The 14,564-nt window shown below is 41.4% G+C and overlaps 1 protein-coding gene across 1 annotated transcript; it reads right to left on the reverse strand.

Moving 5' to 3' along the window:
• Positions 1-209: 209 nt before the first annotated feature.
• Positions 210-13,237, reverse strand: tdrd5 (tudor domain containing 5). Its single transcript, XM_086161233.1, has 14 exons — positions 13,009-13,237; positions 12,163-12,371; positions 11,338-11,542; positions 9,894-10,054; positions 8,317-8,397; positions 6,311-6,439; positions 5,980-6,194; positions 4,580-4,789; positions 4,427-4,493; positions 3,580-3,761; positions 2,835-2,862; positions 2,198-2,248; positions 384-449; positions 210-215 (listed from the first exon to the last, which is right to left on the reverse strand). Exons 1-14 carry the CDS (start codon positions 13,235-13,237, stop codon positions 210-212), a joined length of 1,839 nt encoding a protein of 612 aa, XP_086017359.1.
• Between the last annotated feature and the right edge of the window lie 1,327 nt (positions 13,238-14,564).

Consider the following 14,564-nt stretch of genomic DNA (forward strand, 5'->3'; position numbering starts at 1 on the left):
CCCAGAGCTCATAACTATTTGCATGTTGTTGAGGTGAATGAAATCCGTGTGTTGGTGTACCAAAGGAGTTGTCCTGATTTTGCCTGGTGGTCTCAGTGCTGAAGGCGGTTGCAGTCAGGAGGCTTCTCTTTTAGGGTTCTTGAACCTTGGCTTCACCGTCCTCCACCTTGGCTGATGGGTTGCAAGGATGCTTCTGCATGTAGGAAGGATCAAGCCTTGTGACGGGAAAAAAGGCAGGATTTTTAAGGGCTCTGTCAATTGAATTTCCTTTATAAATCTCAAGTTAGAACACATGCGGCATGTTATGTCACCCTTCATATTTTAAAATATTTGTTTTATGATCCCCATATCATGTGTGTCAAACTCTAAATGGGTTTCCATACCTGGGTGTGGGAGCCGACCCAGTTGTTCTCAATATACTCCAGGTCAGGCAGCTCCTCCTCTTCCATCTGAAAACACCCAAGAACACCCTGTTGCCTTCAGACCGGCCCACAGATGGGGTTTTTAATTGTTGATGTTTTCATAGGAGTATGTGCAAAGCATCCTTTAACTAATCAATTTTTCAACATTTAAATTGAATATTTAAGAAGTGACTACAATTGAAAGCATCACTTTCAGAAAAGGAAGAGAACGCAGGACTTCATACTAAAGCTTTAGGAAAAAATACAGGATAATAACATTTGTGGAATATTTTCTGGACAACAAAAGAATACACTTTAATCTTCAAGTGAATCAGATCAAATTTTCCCATTGATTGGAAATGATAAATAAATGTGTGAGCAGAGAAAGAAAAAAAGCCTCATTCATAGATGGACATAATACTGATTTAAAAGTTACATGTGCTAATTCAAGTGTATGTTTACCTTCTCCTGCAGGTGGACAGGTAGGCAAACTCCGGTACATCCAGGTTGTTAAAAGTGTAAAATGAGACAATGGATTTGTGTCCTGTAATAAAGATTAATGGGGGACCGTCCAGAATATATCAAGAACTAGAGTGCCGACAAAAACTCCTGGCCTGATCAGTGTCACCTCTTAACCAAAGAATAAATAACAAATGAACGTCTTTCCCGATGACCATCTTTCTGACCCACAGATATGAAGCCATGTGAATTAGCAACACTACCCGCTTCTCGTCTAAAAGCCCCTCTACTGCAAAAGAGAATTGTTTACACTTTTGATGGTAACTTTGTGGTGCAATTAGACTTCAAAACTGTGATGCCCATTTAAGTTCTATGAGGCTAAGTTCAACAGTTCTTCACGTAACGCATTTTGTCATCCAATATCCATTTTACAGCCCGCTGGTTTTATTCATGGCCGCACCACAAGCTGTGACCTTCCAACAAGATGATGTGTTTCCTCTGAGGGTTGACAATGACAGAGGCAGGATATGAGCATGGCTGTGAGTTGAGTGTTTGATGCGGCAGGAAGCAAAGTAGGGATGTCCTTTAATATTGGATATCTGCCGATACAGTCCAATCAGATACGTTTACACAGCAGAAGCATAAGATATGCCATTTTGATTTAATAAATTTAAAACGGCGGCAGTGACCTTCAAGCTTGGCACACAGCGCCTAAAAGTTGCAATTTGTAAGATTGAAAACAAGGTATTGTCAGTTCCTCCAGCCTTGTATCATCGCTTTTCCCCTCGATCAACACAAGCAACCCAGTCACTATTTACACATTTGGTTATCTCATTCACTTATTAGTATGCAAAGTTCATGGTTTCGAAATGGAACTTGGACGGTATTTTAAGAGCTTTAAGAATTTCATGCCGTTTCTGGTAAAATACTGCCCCCTGTTGATTTTGACTGTGCAATTTCGCGTTTCATTTCTAAAAATGTCTTGACGTAATGAAGGTACCACTGATGTAAAGTGAATATGCAGAGCCTATTGATTTCTAGACCTTGACAGAAACATGAGAATCAGCATGAAAGAAGTCTAGATATGTGTACTTAACAATCTGATCCTTCCACGAAGCTAAATACCGGCTGAGGTATTACTGTCCTCTCTCCGGAGGGGCAGCTAATCACGTGGCTGAAGGAGGATCACAAATGTAGCTTTTTCTCAATTCAATTAATCGCATTGTTCAAATAGAACATCACTGCAATGTTGGTATATGTAGATGTGCATAAGTGTGTGCAAAAACTACCTTTAGCTTTGCCAACCCTGAATGTTGAGAAGCTGTCTTAGCTAGTACTTCTGGCAGGTTTACCATCCCCTCCCCCAGGTACATAGTAACTGGACTGACCTGTGCACGTAATCAAGCAAGTCACAAGTAATGCGGTTTCATTCAAAAGCACAATCTATGATGATTTTTAACAGGGGTTGGCAACCTTCAACGCTCCAAGGGCCACTTGGATCTGTTTCCCACAGAATAGAAAACACAGGGAGCCACAAACCCGCTAGCATCTAAAATGACAATGACACTACATATCATTTTTGGCCTTCATGCTATGGATAAAAAAACTAGTATTGCAGTTTTGAAATCAATGAACTGCTACAGTTGCAATGAAATTGTTTATACGCATGCAACAAACATTTTGAACTCCGAAAGAAAAAGGCTCTAAGTTGAAGGTCACATTTAAATAGAATATCCAATGCCCGTTTGAGTCTTCCACATACGTATAAGATAAAAGGCCGAACTTAAATTATTCCCCTGCAGGAAACCAAAAATACTGTCCGTGCTCATGTGCAGTCATTATTTTACCACGTGTGCTGAGGTGTGCGGTCAAATAAAAAAGGACTACTTCACTGAACACTGCAAAACATATTTTTGCTAAATTAAATAGCCAATGAAAATATTTGTTTTACCTGCTTAATGTTTGCCCCTGAACCTCGGCACACAGCGTCTGCGTAGCAGGGCTGTAAAAGCTCAATAAATGGCGTTGCATGCAGGTGTCACATATTGGCGGTTCTGGCGCATATTTTGAGCAACAAGAAATTAAACATGTTTCATTTTAATGTTACAAAAGCAACATAATCATCATATTTAGAATTGCAATAAAAAAATAAAGAACGAAAATGAAAATTAAAATGAAATACTCATCATTTATTTTTCAAAGCCCACAGTGAGCTATTGGTATTAAATGTGACTAAAACACTAAAATCACTTGATAGCCTTAACATTGACAATTTATATTTTATTGTATTTCTTATTCTCCCTCCTTCCTACTATTATCTATTATTGTTATGTTTTTGCTTGAAACTCTGGCACAACAATTTCCTTCGGGATAAATAAAGTTGTTCTTATCTTATCTTATCTTAACACTTTCAAGGCTTCTTGTGCAAATGTTATCAGTAAGTTGACTTGTTAGTCTGCCTGGAACAAAACTTCTAATATTTTGTCAAATATTGGTACATAAGCTCACAAGTCAAGTGTGGCAAATGGGCACGCTGAATGACCTGAACTTTTTTTCACCCCTCATTTGACGTTTCGAGCCACAGCTAGTTGTTAAATGAGTTTGAATGTTGGCTTTTCAAGAGTACGACAAACACCACCGATAACTGGCCACTGCCGGTCTTTATCAGCTTGATTGGGCAAACATGTGTGAGAGACTCACTGCTGCTCTGGCTGAGAGCCTGCAGGGCACCCCGTGACCCTGGCTTAGCAAAACACTGTGGATGTAGATGTCGTTTTCTGCTCGTGTGTCACATAGGTAGAGCTGAAGGGTATCTCCCGTGTAACAGTCCAGAGCGCCCACTAGGGTGTGATCAGAGCACAGCTTTTGAAAAGAAGCCGTGGCCTCGGCTGTCCAGCAACCCTGCAAAACATTGGAGCCTCTACTTCAGCTCTCGAAGGGGACACGTTTCTTTGCACATTTTAAAATGCTTATAAATGGGCTTTTTCAACAAGGTCAATGAGATACACGATACAGTAAAAAGCATCTGTATTCCTGGAATAGCTGAGGTACATGAAACCCCTGCAAACCTTGTATGTAAAAGATAGTCTGATAGCATTACGTGTTCTGCACCGATGCTGCATTCATCTCTTTTTTTGAATTTTATTTGTTTTACCCTTTTTCATTTCAGCTCCGATCCAAACCGGGTAGCCGCTGCCTATCGGCAGTAGGTCTCACTTGTCTTATTTTTTAATTTTAGCACTGGCCAGAACGCGGATGAAAGGCATTCATCTATATACGCTGCTCAAAAAAATAAAGGGAACACTAAAAAATATTATTGAATACTTTCTTCTTTACATCGTTGAATGTGCTGACAACTAAATCACACAAAAATGATGAAGGGATTTGAAATTGGAAAAACATTGGCTGATCCAATGTAGATGTACGGTATGTCCTTAAAACAAGTCAAAATGAATCAGTGTTTGATTTCACACAAGTGTGATTGACTTGGGAGTTACACTGTGTTGTTTAAGTGTTCCCTTTATTTTGTTTTACTATTTTTATTTTGATATGTCAAATGGGCTCACAGTTGGAGGTTTAATTCCGGCAAGCGATGAAGGAACGGCCTGCGCCGGAAGGATCGAGTAGCACGACCTACAGGGAGGAGAGCAGAGACGGGCATCAACTGAGAAGGAGAGGTAATATTTGTGTTAATCGTCAAATATTTTGGATGCCCTTACTTTAGAAACTTTAGGCTGGAAGTGTGAACAATGCTCATATTGCCAAAATCAACATAGTACACCTCAACCTGTGTGGGGCTGATGAGCTGGTGAATCTGCACCCTGTAGAACCACATTCCGCTGGGAGACACGCAACAAACTTGACCCTGTTTGACAAACTCCTGAGGAAGCTTGTAGTGTTCTGAGACTTCAGGCGAGCTGTAACATCGTCTGGAGCAAACAGAGACCGGCGATTGATGAGGAAGGGGCTTTAAGTTTTGAGCCGAAGATTTCAAAATAAAGATACAACTCCTAACTGTTACAAAAATGCGCATAACATTATGGTCGCCTGCTCAATATTGTGTAAAATGACCATCTGTTTTGAAAACAGGGCATGGACTCCATCAGACCTCTGAAAATGTGAATTTGATGTCAAGCAGTAGCAGACCTATTAAGTCCTGCATCAACAGATTTCCAGAAGAACATGTTCACAAGCATCCTACAGTCATCTTCTCATTTTGCAAACCCGTTGTCACACTTCCCCAGGTGTGTGATGCACACACACCCAGGGATCTAAAAGTAACCGTCACATTGCTGCGCGGTCCGGCTTTGCAGCTCACATTGATTGCATGAGCTTTTGAACGTGTACAGGGGTCAGCATGTATTTGTGACTGAACAAACTATTAGACCTATTAAATTTGTGCATTCTTCAAGTCTTTATCATTGGTCACCTGCGTTCTTTAATTATATGTTTCTGTCTTTTACAAGATCATTTATAACCACAGTAATTCCTTAACACGAGTATGAGATGAAGCTCCGTTTAACAGCTTCAGCACCCATATTATAATTCAAAGCATTAAATTTGAACATGTCAGTCATTTGCTTGCAAATTTAAAGATTGCTGCTGGTTACATTCTTGAATGATTTTTCTTTTCAAGCATGAAATGGACTTTCCACTGAATTCATCCAGGACTCAAAACGGTAAGTCAGAAATTAGCAGTCATTCATGAGGCTCAAAGGGTTATTGATCAGTCTTATCAATTAGGCCTCTTTTGCTGAGACCAAATGTATAACAGTCTAACAATCGAGGTCAAACAGGCAACGTCCTTGGTTTCTTAAATGTATTTGAGATCAATCTTCTCTCCCTTGATTGAAATAAATGTTGTAGTAGCTCAGTTTAATTTTGCATTTAAGTATTTTTTGAAGACAAATAATTCTTACTCCCTATGTTTGCTGTTTTATATATCCAGTTCTACAAGTGAATACTATCACATACCATACAAATACCCACAAATATCAATCACACTCCATTTCAGTTCTTGTATTAAGTACCTTGAAAATTTTTCTCCTCAGTCAAGGATGAATTTGTTGTGATTTTTGCAAACAAACCTATGTCAAATGTGCTAATAACATGAGCACACCTCATCTCAAATATCATGTCCTCCATAGCTTTGGCCTCCTCGGTCTCACAGAAGCGAATGAAGAAATGCCCCGGTGATTCAACGTACTCCACCAGGACTTCAATCAACTCCCGAGCGGCGTGGCGCGTCGGCTGTTTCAGACGTTCCCTCTGCAGGGCATCTAACGGCACCGCAGAGATGCAAAGCACCTGGATGGAAGGGTACTGCTCAGCCACCTACAGACACACACAAAGGGCGTCCTTTGAGACATGAAAAGTGCCCGGCTTAAATACACCTCTTTGGAAGCAGTTTCAAAACAAAGCATTTTATATTTTGAGAGATACCGCCTAACCTGCGGTTCGGACTTGGAGCCATCACCGGTTGCCTTATTCTGTCCAACTAAGACGGTATTATCTTCTTCATCCACTTGGCTTTCTCCGCGCGACCGTCCAGAGCTTAAGTAGAAACTCCTACAGGGTTGCTTCAAGCCACCGCCCCCCTCAACACATTCAGTCTTGCCTAAATTGACAAATTTTACAATCTGTTATGAATGCAAGTTTAAAATAAGGCTGTTTTTTTAAATCTATGCAACTATTTTTTTGCTGTGATATTTTTGTCAAATACAGTGATCTTCGTTGGACAGATTTGTAACATTGGAATCACACTTAGCTCCACAAGAGTTCTCTCACTTTCCAGCAAATTGTCTGATGCTGCCGATGTTGTTGTGGAAGAAAACCTGAAAGTCTACATGTAATTACATTTATCATGCAGGCATCTTACAATAAACACAGGTATGTATGAATTTACAATACAATTGTGAAAAAAAAATCATTAGAATGATCCATGACTGAAGCTATTCAACATGTGGTCAATGCTTGCTGAACCTCTCATGCACAAAACATCTCAATAAGAGATTTTCTCAACAAGATATTAAGATCATTTAAATGAAAAGTACCATAATTTCCAGATAATTGAGCGCACCTGAATATAAGCCACACCGGCTAAAAATGACTAAATAAGTCTATGTGTCCATATAAAGGCTGCACTTGTCTATAAGCCGCAAGTGTCCCGGTTGTAACATGAGATATTTACACAGAAACATTTTTTTAACTTTTCATTAAATACATACCGGTAACATCCACAAACACGTACTAGAACTGTAACACGGCTGATGAAAAAGACAAATAATGAATAAGACAAAGTCCATCCATCCATCCATCCATTTTCTTTCCCTGCTTTGTCCTACTCCAGCTGATCACTATTTTGGTCTACCTACTGTGACGGAATGGAACGGCCTCAGAATTTCACGCTCATTTGATGAAGCATGAAGTTCGTTAGCCCAAAAAAGTGTCCAAAGTGTGTGAGGAAGTAGCGTCTTGTAGTCTGGACATTACAAAATTTTGACAGCAAGAGCCAGGCTGGTGCTGACAAAGAAAATTCGGTGTAAGACATCATTAATAAAGTCATATCTAAAATAAACTCTGGGGTATAAGTCAGGATTCACCAGAAATTCAGATGAAACACAGCCGCCATCGGCGAATATATTTGCCAGTTACTGTTTCAAACAAATGTTTTATCACATTCTTCTTTTCCGGGAAACCTAAAATAAATAAATCAATGCCCGTATGGCGGCAGTGTGTCACTGTCAACCTGTTCAGGGTCATCGGAAAGGTCCCAAGGTCACGCCATTCACAAGTAATTCACTTAGCGTTAATATTATCAAACCAAATGACATAATCATGTTAAAACTGACTGGTATATAAATGTGTGTACATGAATGGACAAACCTGAGGGGACATCGCCATCGTCCTGGGTGTTTGTTATTATCCAGTCGTGTATATTATCACTCTCTGGGTTTAGAAGATGGAAGCGGTCGCTCATTGCACCACCAACTTCAGTAGCACTCCGCTGCAGTGGCAGCTCCGCGCCAAAATGATTCTAAGAGATAAAGAACATCAGCACAGTTCCATCCAGCAGAAAACACTTGGCTTTAAAACAAATTGAAATATTTGTCACAGCACATAGAAATATTATACAGAGAGTATGGAGGAGGGTTACTTTCATCTCATACATGAATGGATCTTGCTTGCAGAGTGCACAAGTAGCACCTACTGTTGATGTTCAAGGACGTCAGCTATATTGCAATTCATTTTAGTGTACGGTTTTATTTATGTGTAACTTGGAAAATGATTAAGTCGATATAGTGTAATAACAAACATCTCTTTTTTTTCATTGCAAAAGGCCTATTACATTTTGAAAATGCCAGAATAACATATGTGCAAGTTGCAAAAATACTGTATTTTAAATATTTTGTATTTGCTGATCATGTAGACATTTGCTTAATCAGAAAATGCAGACCTTTTGCAGCTTCTCCTTCAGTTCCTGACTTTTAGCTCCAGCAACTCCATTCTCAGGGATTTTCAGGCGAAACTCTTCCTCCTGCCAATGTGCATTAAAGGGGAAAAGCAAAAGTAATTTTATCTAAAACACAGGTCAAATAATCAGCTCTGTACGCAAAACAAGATATTTAAGATGTGCAACTGTAGGATACAAGTGAAGATCAAGGTCTCTTGATTTCACTCTTCTAGCGTATTTGGTCAATTCGGCTTGCAAGCGTCAGAAAACTGAGCTTCGTGTCCACCAGCTTTAATTTTATTGTAGCAGCTGGACTTCTTTGCCTCTGAAGAACTCCTTCAGTTCTACTCCACCTTTGCACAGCTTAAATGACAAACGCTTGTTGTAAAGTACCAGACTCTCAGTGTGTAGCCGCCAAAAGAGGCATGATGACATGAGCTGGTAAACTGACTCCATACCATCCCTGCATTCTTATACGCAATATCTAATGCAGTGTTTCCCAACCTATTTAGAGCCACGGCACATATTTTACGTTGGAAAAATCACACGGCACACCACCAAATAAATATGTCAAAAACTGTTTTTAACGAATTAGAATGAAACCCTAGTCTCAATTTACTTAGTGTGAAATCTAATATATCTAATATCTGTAGATTCGTCAAGTTGCAATGCAAATTTCCCACTGATGTGCAACTTTTCCAGAACCCTTATTTCAATATCTGAAGACATGTCATCAATATGTCTGAAATGGCATTATTTGAGAGAACTCTATTTCTTTATCAACGCCAGAGCCGAGCTTTTCTTCTACAACGATTTTTCCGGCAGGTAGTATTACTGTTTCGCTACGGTGTGTGGCTGTTTGGATTTAGAGACGAGTTCAGCAACTTTATAGCAGCTCTCACCGCTTTCTCACTCGTCTTGGTCGTTTTCAACAACGCTGCCTGTTTGTTTACGCAGATACAAGTACTTTTTATTTTAAAAATGTATCACGCAAAGCGTCACTAATCACTCTGATACACCGATGCACAGGTTCATTCACCACCCGTTGCCATGGAATGGACACGCTGCCCACATAGACATAGGAAGACACATTATTTGCGTTGGATAAATCATTTTCGGACCAATCGGGTGAAAGTGGGCATTTTTCCACGGCACACCTGATGATCTCTCACGGCACAGCGGTTGGGAAACACTGATCTAATGGACCGAGAGGAACGCATTAGATAACCCCACGGGGAAAACAGTTTCATTCTCTATTAAATCCTACCACTGACAAATTTGTTGTCTTTTTTTTTTCCTACTGACAACTAGAGCGTAAAATATGTAACACCCTTTCTTTGGAGCAGAGCGAAACTGCTAAAACATCTAGCTAAAAGTCAGAAACTGCTCGATAAGAAATTGCTTTGATAAGAAGGCAACCGTCAACGCTGCTTTTGGTTCTATGAGCTACGTGCACGCATTAGCGAGTATTACAGAACATATGAATCTAAAAGTAAAGACTTCAGAGTGGTTCTAGCATCTTTACCTAATTGTAAGATGTATTTAAAGTACAAATACTCATTGTTTATATTTGAACACACCATAATGCCACGCTGCTGACAGAGTTGACGGTTCTGGTAGAGCTCTGGCTGTGATTCCTGGTAATTCTCAATCATGTCTGGCTTACAAATGACAGGTGGTGACTGGTTCTGGGCTGGATCCAGAGTAGTCTTCAGAGCAGGCTGTTTAACTGGGGTTTTATCTGGAGTGAAAAAATTGAAATTGACAATTTTGAAATTGTCAGACTGTGAAGGAAATACCTTGATCTCTTCATAAGAAAAACCACTGAAACCATTTTAAATGAAGCCTTTGAACCGTGTGTTGGTTTCTGAGATCTTCTTCTTCCCCTTTGGGCTTTTCCCTTCAGGAGTCTCCACAGCAAATCCACCTTCTCCATCTAACCCTATTCTCTGGATCCTCCTCTCTCACACCAACTACTTTCTTATGGTCTTGGTCTTCTTCTAGATCTCCGATTCCAGCATCCGTCTACTACTATATTCACCATCCCTCCTCTGTCCATGACCCGACCAGCTCAGTCAACCATCTCAGTCTGGCCTTCTCTCCAAAACATCTAACTGATGGACTCCTCCCTGATCCTCTCCATCCTAGTCACTCCCAAAGAGAACCTCAGCATCTTCATCTCTGCCACCTCCAGCTCTGCCTCCTGTCGTTTGGTCATAATCGCTGTTTGTAGATCATCTCCTCCACCTTTCCTTTCCTTCTGGCTGATGTTCTTCTATCTCTTCGTACCCCTGACACTTTCCTCCACCCATTCCAACCTGCTTGAATCTGTTTCTCCTGCTCTTCTCCACACTCCTACGCTCTGGACTGTTGACCCGAAGTACTCGAAATCCTCCAACTTCTCGATCTCCACCCCCTGTAGCCTCACCGTTCCACCCGGGTTCCTCTCATTCACACACATTATACTCTGTTGTGCTGCGACTAACCTTCATTCCTCTCCTTTCCAGGACATACCTCCACCTCTCTAGATGTTCCTCAGCCTACTCCCTGCTCTCACTGCAGATCAGTCATCTGCAAACATCATGGTCCATGGAGATTCCTGTCTAACCTTATCTGTGAGCCTGTCCATCACCACTGCAAACAAGGCCTCAGAGCTGATCCCTCATGAAGTCCCACCTCCACCTTGAACTTGTCTGTTACCCCTACGGCACACCTCACCACTGTCTCACGTCGAGCATACATGTCCTGCACCAGTCTAACATACTTCTCTGCCACTCCAGGCTTCCTCATACAAGACCAGAGTTTCTCTCTTGGCACCCTGTCATACACTTTTTCTAGTTCTACAAAAGCGCAATGCAGCTCCCTCTGACCTTCTTAGGTAAAGCTCTTAAAAAGACATGGGCATTAACGGAAGTATCTACCATAGCAAACCTGGTAATTTTGCTGGGGTTTTATCTGTGACGTCATGCCCTTTTGGAGTTGACTTGTCAGTACTGGGTGGATTTTCCTTCTTCTCTGCCTTACAGAGCGGTCTGAGCATCTGCCTGGGCACCACCTGCTCCCTCAGGGTCACAACTGAGCCAAGTCTGCTAGGCTGGATTGAGATGAAATCTGATGCTGCCTGAAGTATTTCATCCGTGGAGCAGAAGCCAAAATTGTCAGCACGCAGTGGGTAACCAAAGTATCGCAGGAAGCTGGTCTCCAAGTCAGATAACCTGAGGGGGCCCGCCTAGAACATCAAAAACACCATCTCAATTTAAACCCACCCAAAACTGTATGAAACACAATACAACCATTACAACAACTCAACTGTAAATATAACATGTAAAAAATAAACAAATTGCATGGATACCACGGAAGAATGAATACATCGTCAACATTTAAAGAAGGGGGTTAATAAGTAACAAGATGGTTAAGCGGTCACTGTTTGGTCTTAAAGCTATGCAACAATCCATGATGTGAGCCCCTGCCAAACCAGTATGAAGTCACACACGTGGTCTTCCAGCGGCTACCACCAAATGTGGATTTGTGAAAGCGGCAGAACCGCAAGTGCGAACACTCAAATTAATGTCTATTCCATTATATAAATTAGCCCAGCAAGTGTAACAGCACCACCAGAGGCAAGTGATATTTTGGCCCGAAAGCCTAAATGCAGCCAACTGATCCAAGGAAGAGGTGCTGCCAAACCCCATCTCAGGAAACAAGTGCTAAAGACAATTTGAGATTGAAAACACTAACAGAATGATCATTTTACAATTCTATCTACTATTTGGCAAGGCAAGTGCTGGTAAATTAGATGAATACATAAAGTCCATGTGAAACTATCCTTAGAGCACATTCTGGATTTACCTGGGAGAGGAGGCATTGCAGTTGTGCCTTAAGTTGAGCAGGTAGTGGCGATGGACCACGATATTGACTGGGAAGGGCAACTGCGGGCGGCTGCCGAAAATTACGGTGGGAAAACAGACTGACATGTCTGCTTTTCAACTTCTCAGACTTAGATGTTCTTTGCTTGGAAACCAGCTCCTCGATGTTTCGAGTGGACTCATCACTCACAGCTAGTGACAGGACACAATATGGTAATTAGTTAGAAAGACAGAAGGTAGGAAAAAGGATTTAGCAAAATTGATTTCAGCTTTGCAGTTTCTAAATGTTCCATGTTTGCAGATGACATTGTGATCTGTAGTGAGAGCAGAAAACAGGTTGAAGAAAACCTAGAGAGGTGGAGGTACAGCTTTATCTAAAAAGTACAGAGAAGGTCGGCGGGAGCTGCAGTGCGCTTTTGTAGACCTAAAAAAAACACATGACAGGGTGCCAAGAGAGGAACTCTGGACTTGTATGAGGAAGTCTGAAGTGGCAGAAAAGTATGATAGTCTGGTGCAGGACATGTATGCTCGCTGTGAGACAGTGGTGAGGTGTGCTGTAGGCATAACAGAGAAGTTCAAGGTGGAGGTGGGACTTCATCGGGAATCAGCTCTGAGCCCCTTCTTGTTTGCAGAGGTGATGGACAAACTGACAGATGAGGTTAAACAGGAATCTCTATGGACCATGATGTTTGCAGATGACTGATCTGTAGTGAGAGCAGGGAGCAGGCTGAGGAACATCTAGAGAGGTGGAGGTATGCTCGGAAAAGGAGAGTCCAACGGAGAAGACGTTTCTAAATGTTCCACAAAGTTCTACTTAGAAAAGGTTTACCTTTTAAAAGAATGCTTCCATTTGGCTTGGAGTTGACAGACACCACATCTGGCATCTTCTTTGCCATGTCCAAAATATCTGCAAAGCCCAGGACTTTCAGGGGCATTGGTTGCCCTATTGTGGCTATGTAATCCTGTCTCAGTTGCTCGGGACTCAAACCCAATTTAGCTGAGATGAGGATGGAGCGCACATTTTTCTTGAAGTTTGTCAAAACCTCGTTCTGGTTCATTTCGTTTGCTGAGAAGGACGTGGAGAAAATAAAAACGTCAAATGTGACGAGCGGTTCGTCCTGTTCCGAACCCCCGTGTCGGTTCCGGGTAAACGAATGGCGATACTTTACGACGGAGTTAACGAGCTACTTGTAACCAAAGATGACAATAAATAAACCCAGCGGCTTTAAATCTTCCGAGAATATTAATTTACAATATTTGCGACGAAATTTAAGAGCGCCAACTTTTTTGGAATTTCATACCGACCGCATTTACCGAGGTGGCAATTAATGGTTCCGAAGTTAGCCGAGTTAGCATACGTCTGTTTTTAGACTATGAACCCTCAGACAACTTTATATTTCTTGTCCGAGGCTATTTTCCGAAACCCAAAAGACCATCTACGTTTATCAGCAATGTTACTTAGGAATATGTTTACAAAAGACACTTAAAAAAAGCACATCGGCATACCGTTGATGAAGCTAGGCTGGGTTGCGAATAATGTGTGAGTCGCGAACGAACCGTTCAAAATGTAACCGACTCACTGAGTCACGATTCCTCTTCTTTGTTAACTCGTCCAGCGAGTGTACTACAATCGATTTCCAGCCTAATCGAAGTGTTCGATTATTATCGCCCCTATTGATCGGACACGGTGAGAAATGTGGCTCCCATAATGACATGCACCAATTATGAGTTTAACCCATCAGTGTTTACTTCCCAGTGTTTATGTTTGCATTCTCAGCTGTCAAGGCAAAGATGACCTCCGACCCCCAAATTTTTAAAATAAATAATGATCATAATTAGAATACAAAATGGCTTAGGATTTCCAGGGAGAAAATTAATCAGCCATAGAATTCCTTGTCAGCTTAATTTGGACTGCATTGGGGAGGATAATGTGTGTGCTCTGCTCCGAAAACATAGAAAAACTGCATCAGCGCTTTGGAGAGGAGGTGCAGGTCATGCCTACACTGCATCTTCTCACATGAAAACACACTCCCTTTTCCAACCCGATGCAGTTCGGACGGAGCACGCCGAACTACACGACAACAGTCTTTAATCAAAAGAAATAGGAAATAAAATGGAGCGCTGAACTGTGGGTTTGGATTGAAAAAACAACAAATCATCTTGCTACATTGATGTCTTTCAATGTCATATAAAAATCAGCACTTTCTTTTAAAGTGAATGTTACACCAGTACAAGACGCAGAACGGATGGAAAGCCGAATTCACATCCCGCCTCAGCAGAAGCCAGCCCGTTAACAAAAGGCACAGCAGCAAAGGACACTCCACCCCCTGTGCTTCTCCCAAAAACAAAACCATCCTGCAACTCATCAGCTGAATATCCCCAAAG

The sequence above is a fragment of the Fistularia commersonii genome, chromosome 16 (assembly GCF_037954325.1).
Source record: "Fistularia commersonii isolate RoL2024-O1a breed Wild chromosome 16, RoL_Fcom_v1.0, whole genome shotgun sequence".
Lineage (NCBI taxonomy): Eukaryota > Metazoa > Chordata > Actinopteri > Syngnathiformes > Fistulariidae > Fistularia > Fistularia commersonii.

Bases quoted from the DNA above. Each gene is read 5' to 3' on its own strand.
- tdrd5 (XM_086161233.1), bottom strand. From the start codon at position 13,237: ATGAACCAGAACGAGGTTTTGACAAACTTCAAGAAAAATGTGCGCTCC. The intron at 12,372-13,008 runs GTAAACCTTTTC...TCCTGTCACTAG, and splicing joins TGGAAGCATTCTTTTAAAAG to CTGTGAGTGATGAGTCCACT. The intron at 11,543-12,162 runs GTAAATCCAGAA...TTGATGTTCTAG, and splicing joins TGCAATGCCTCCTCTCCCAG to GCGGGCCCCCTCAGGTTATC.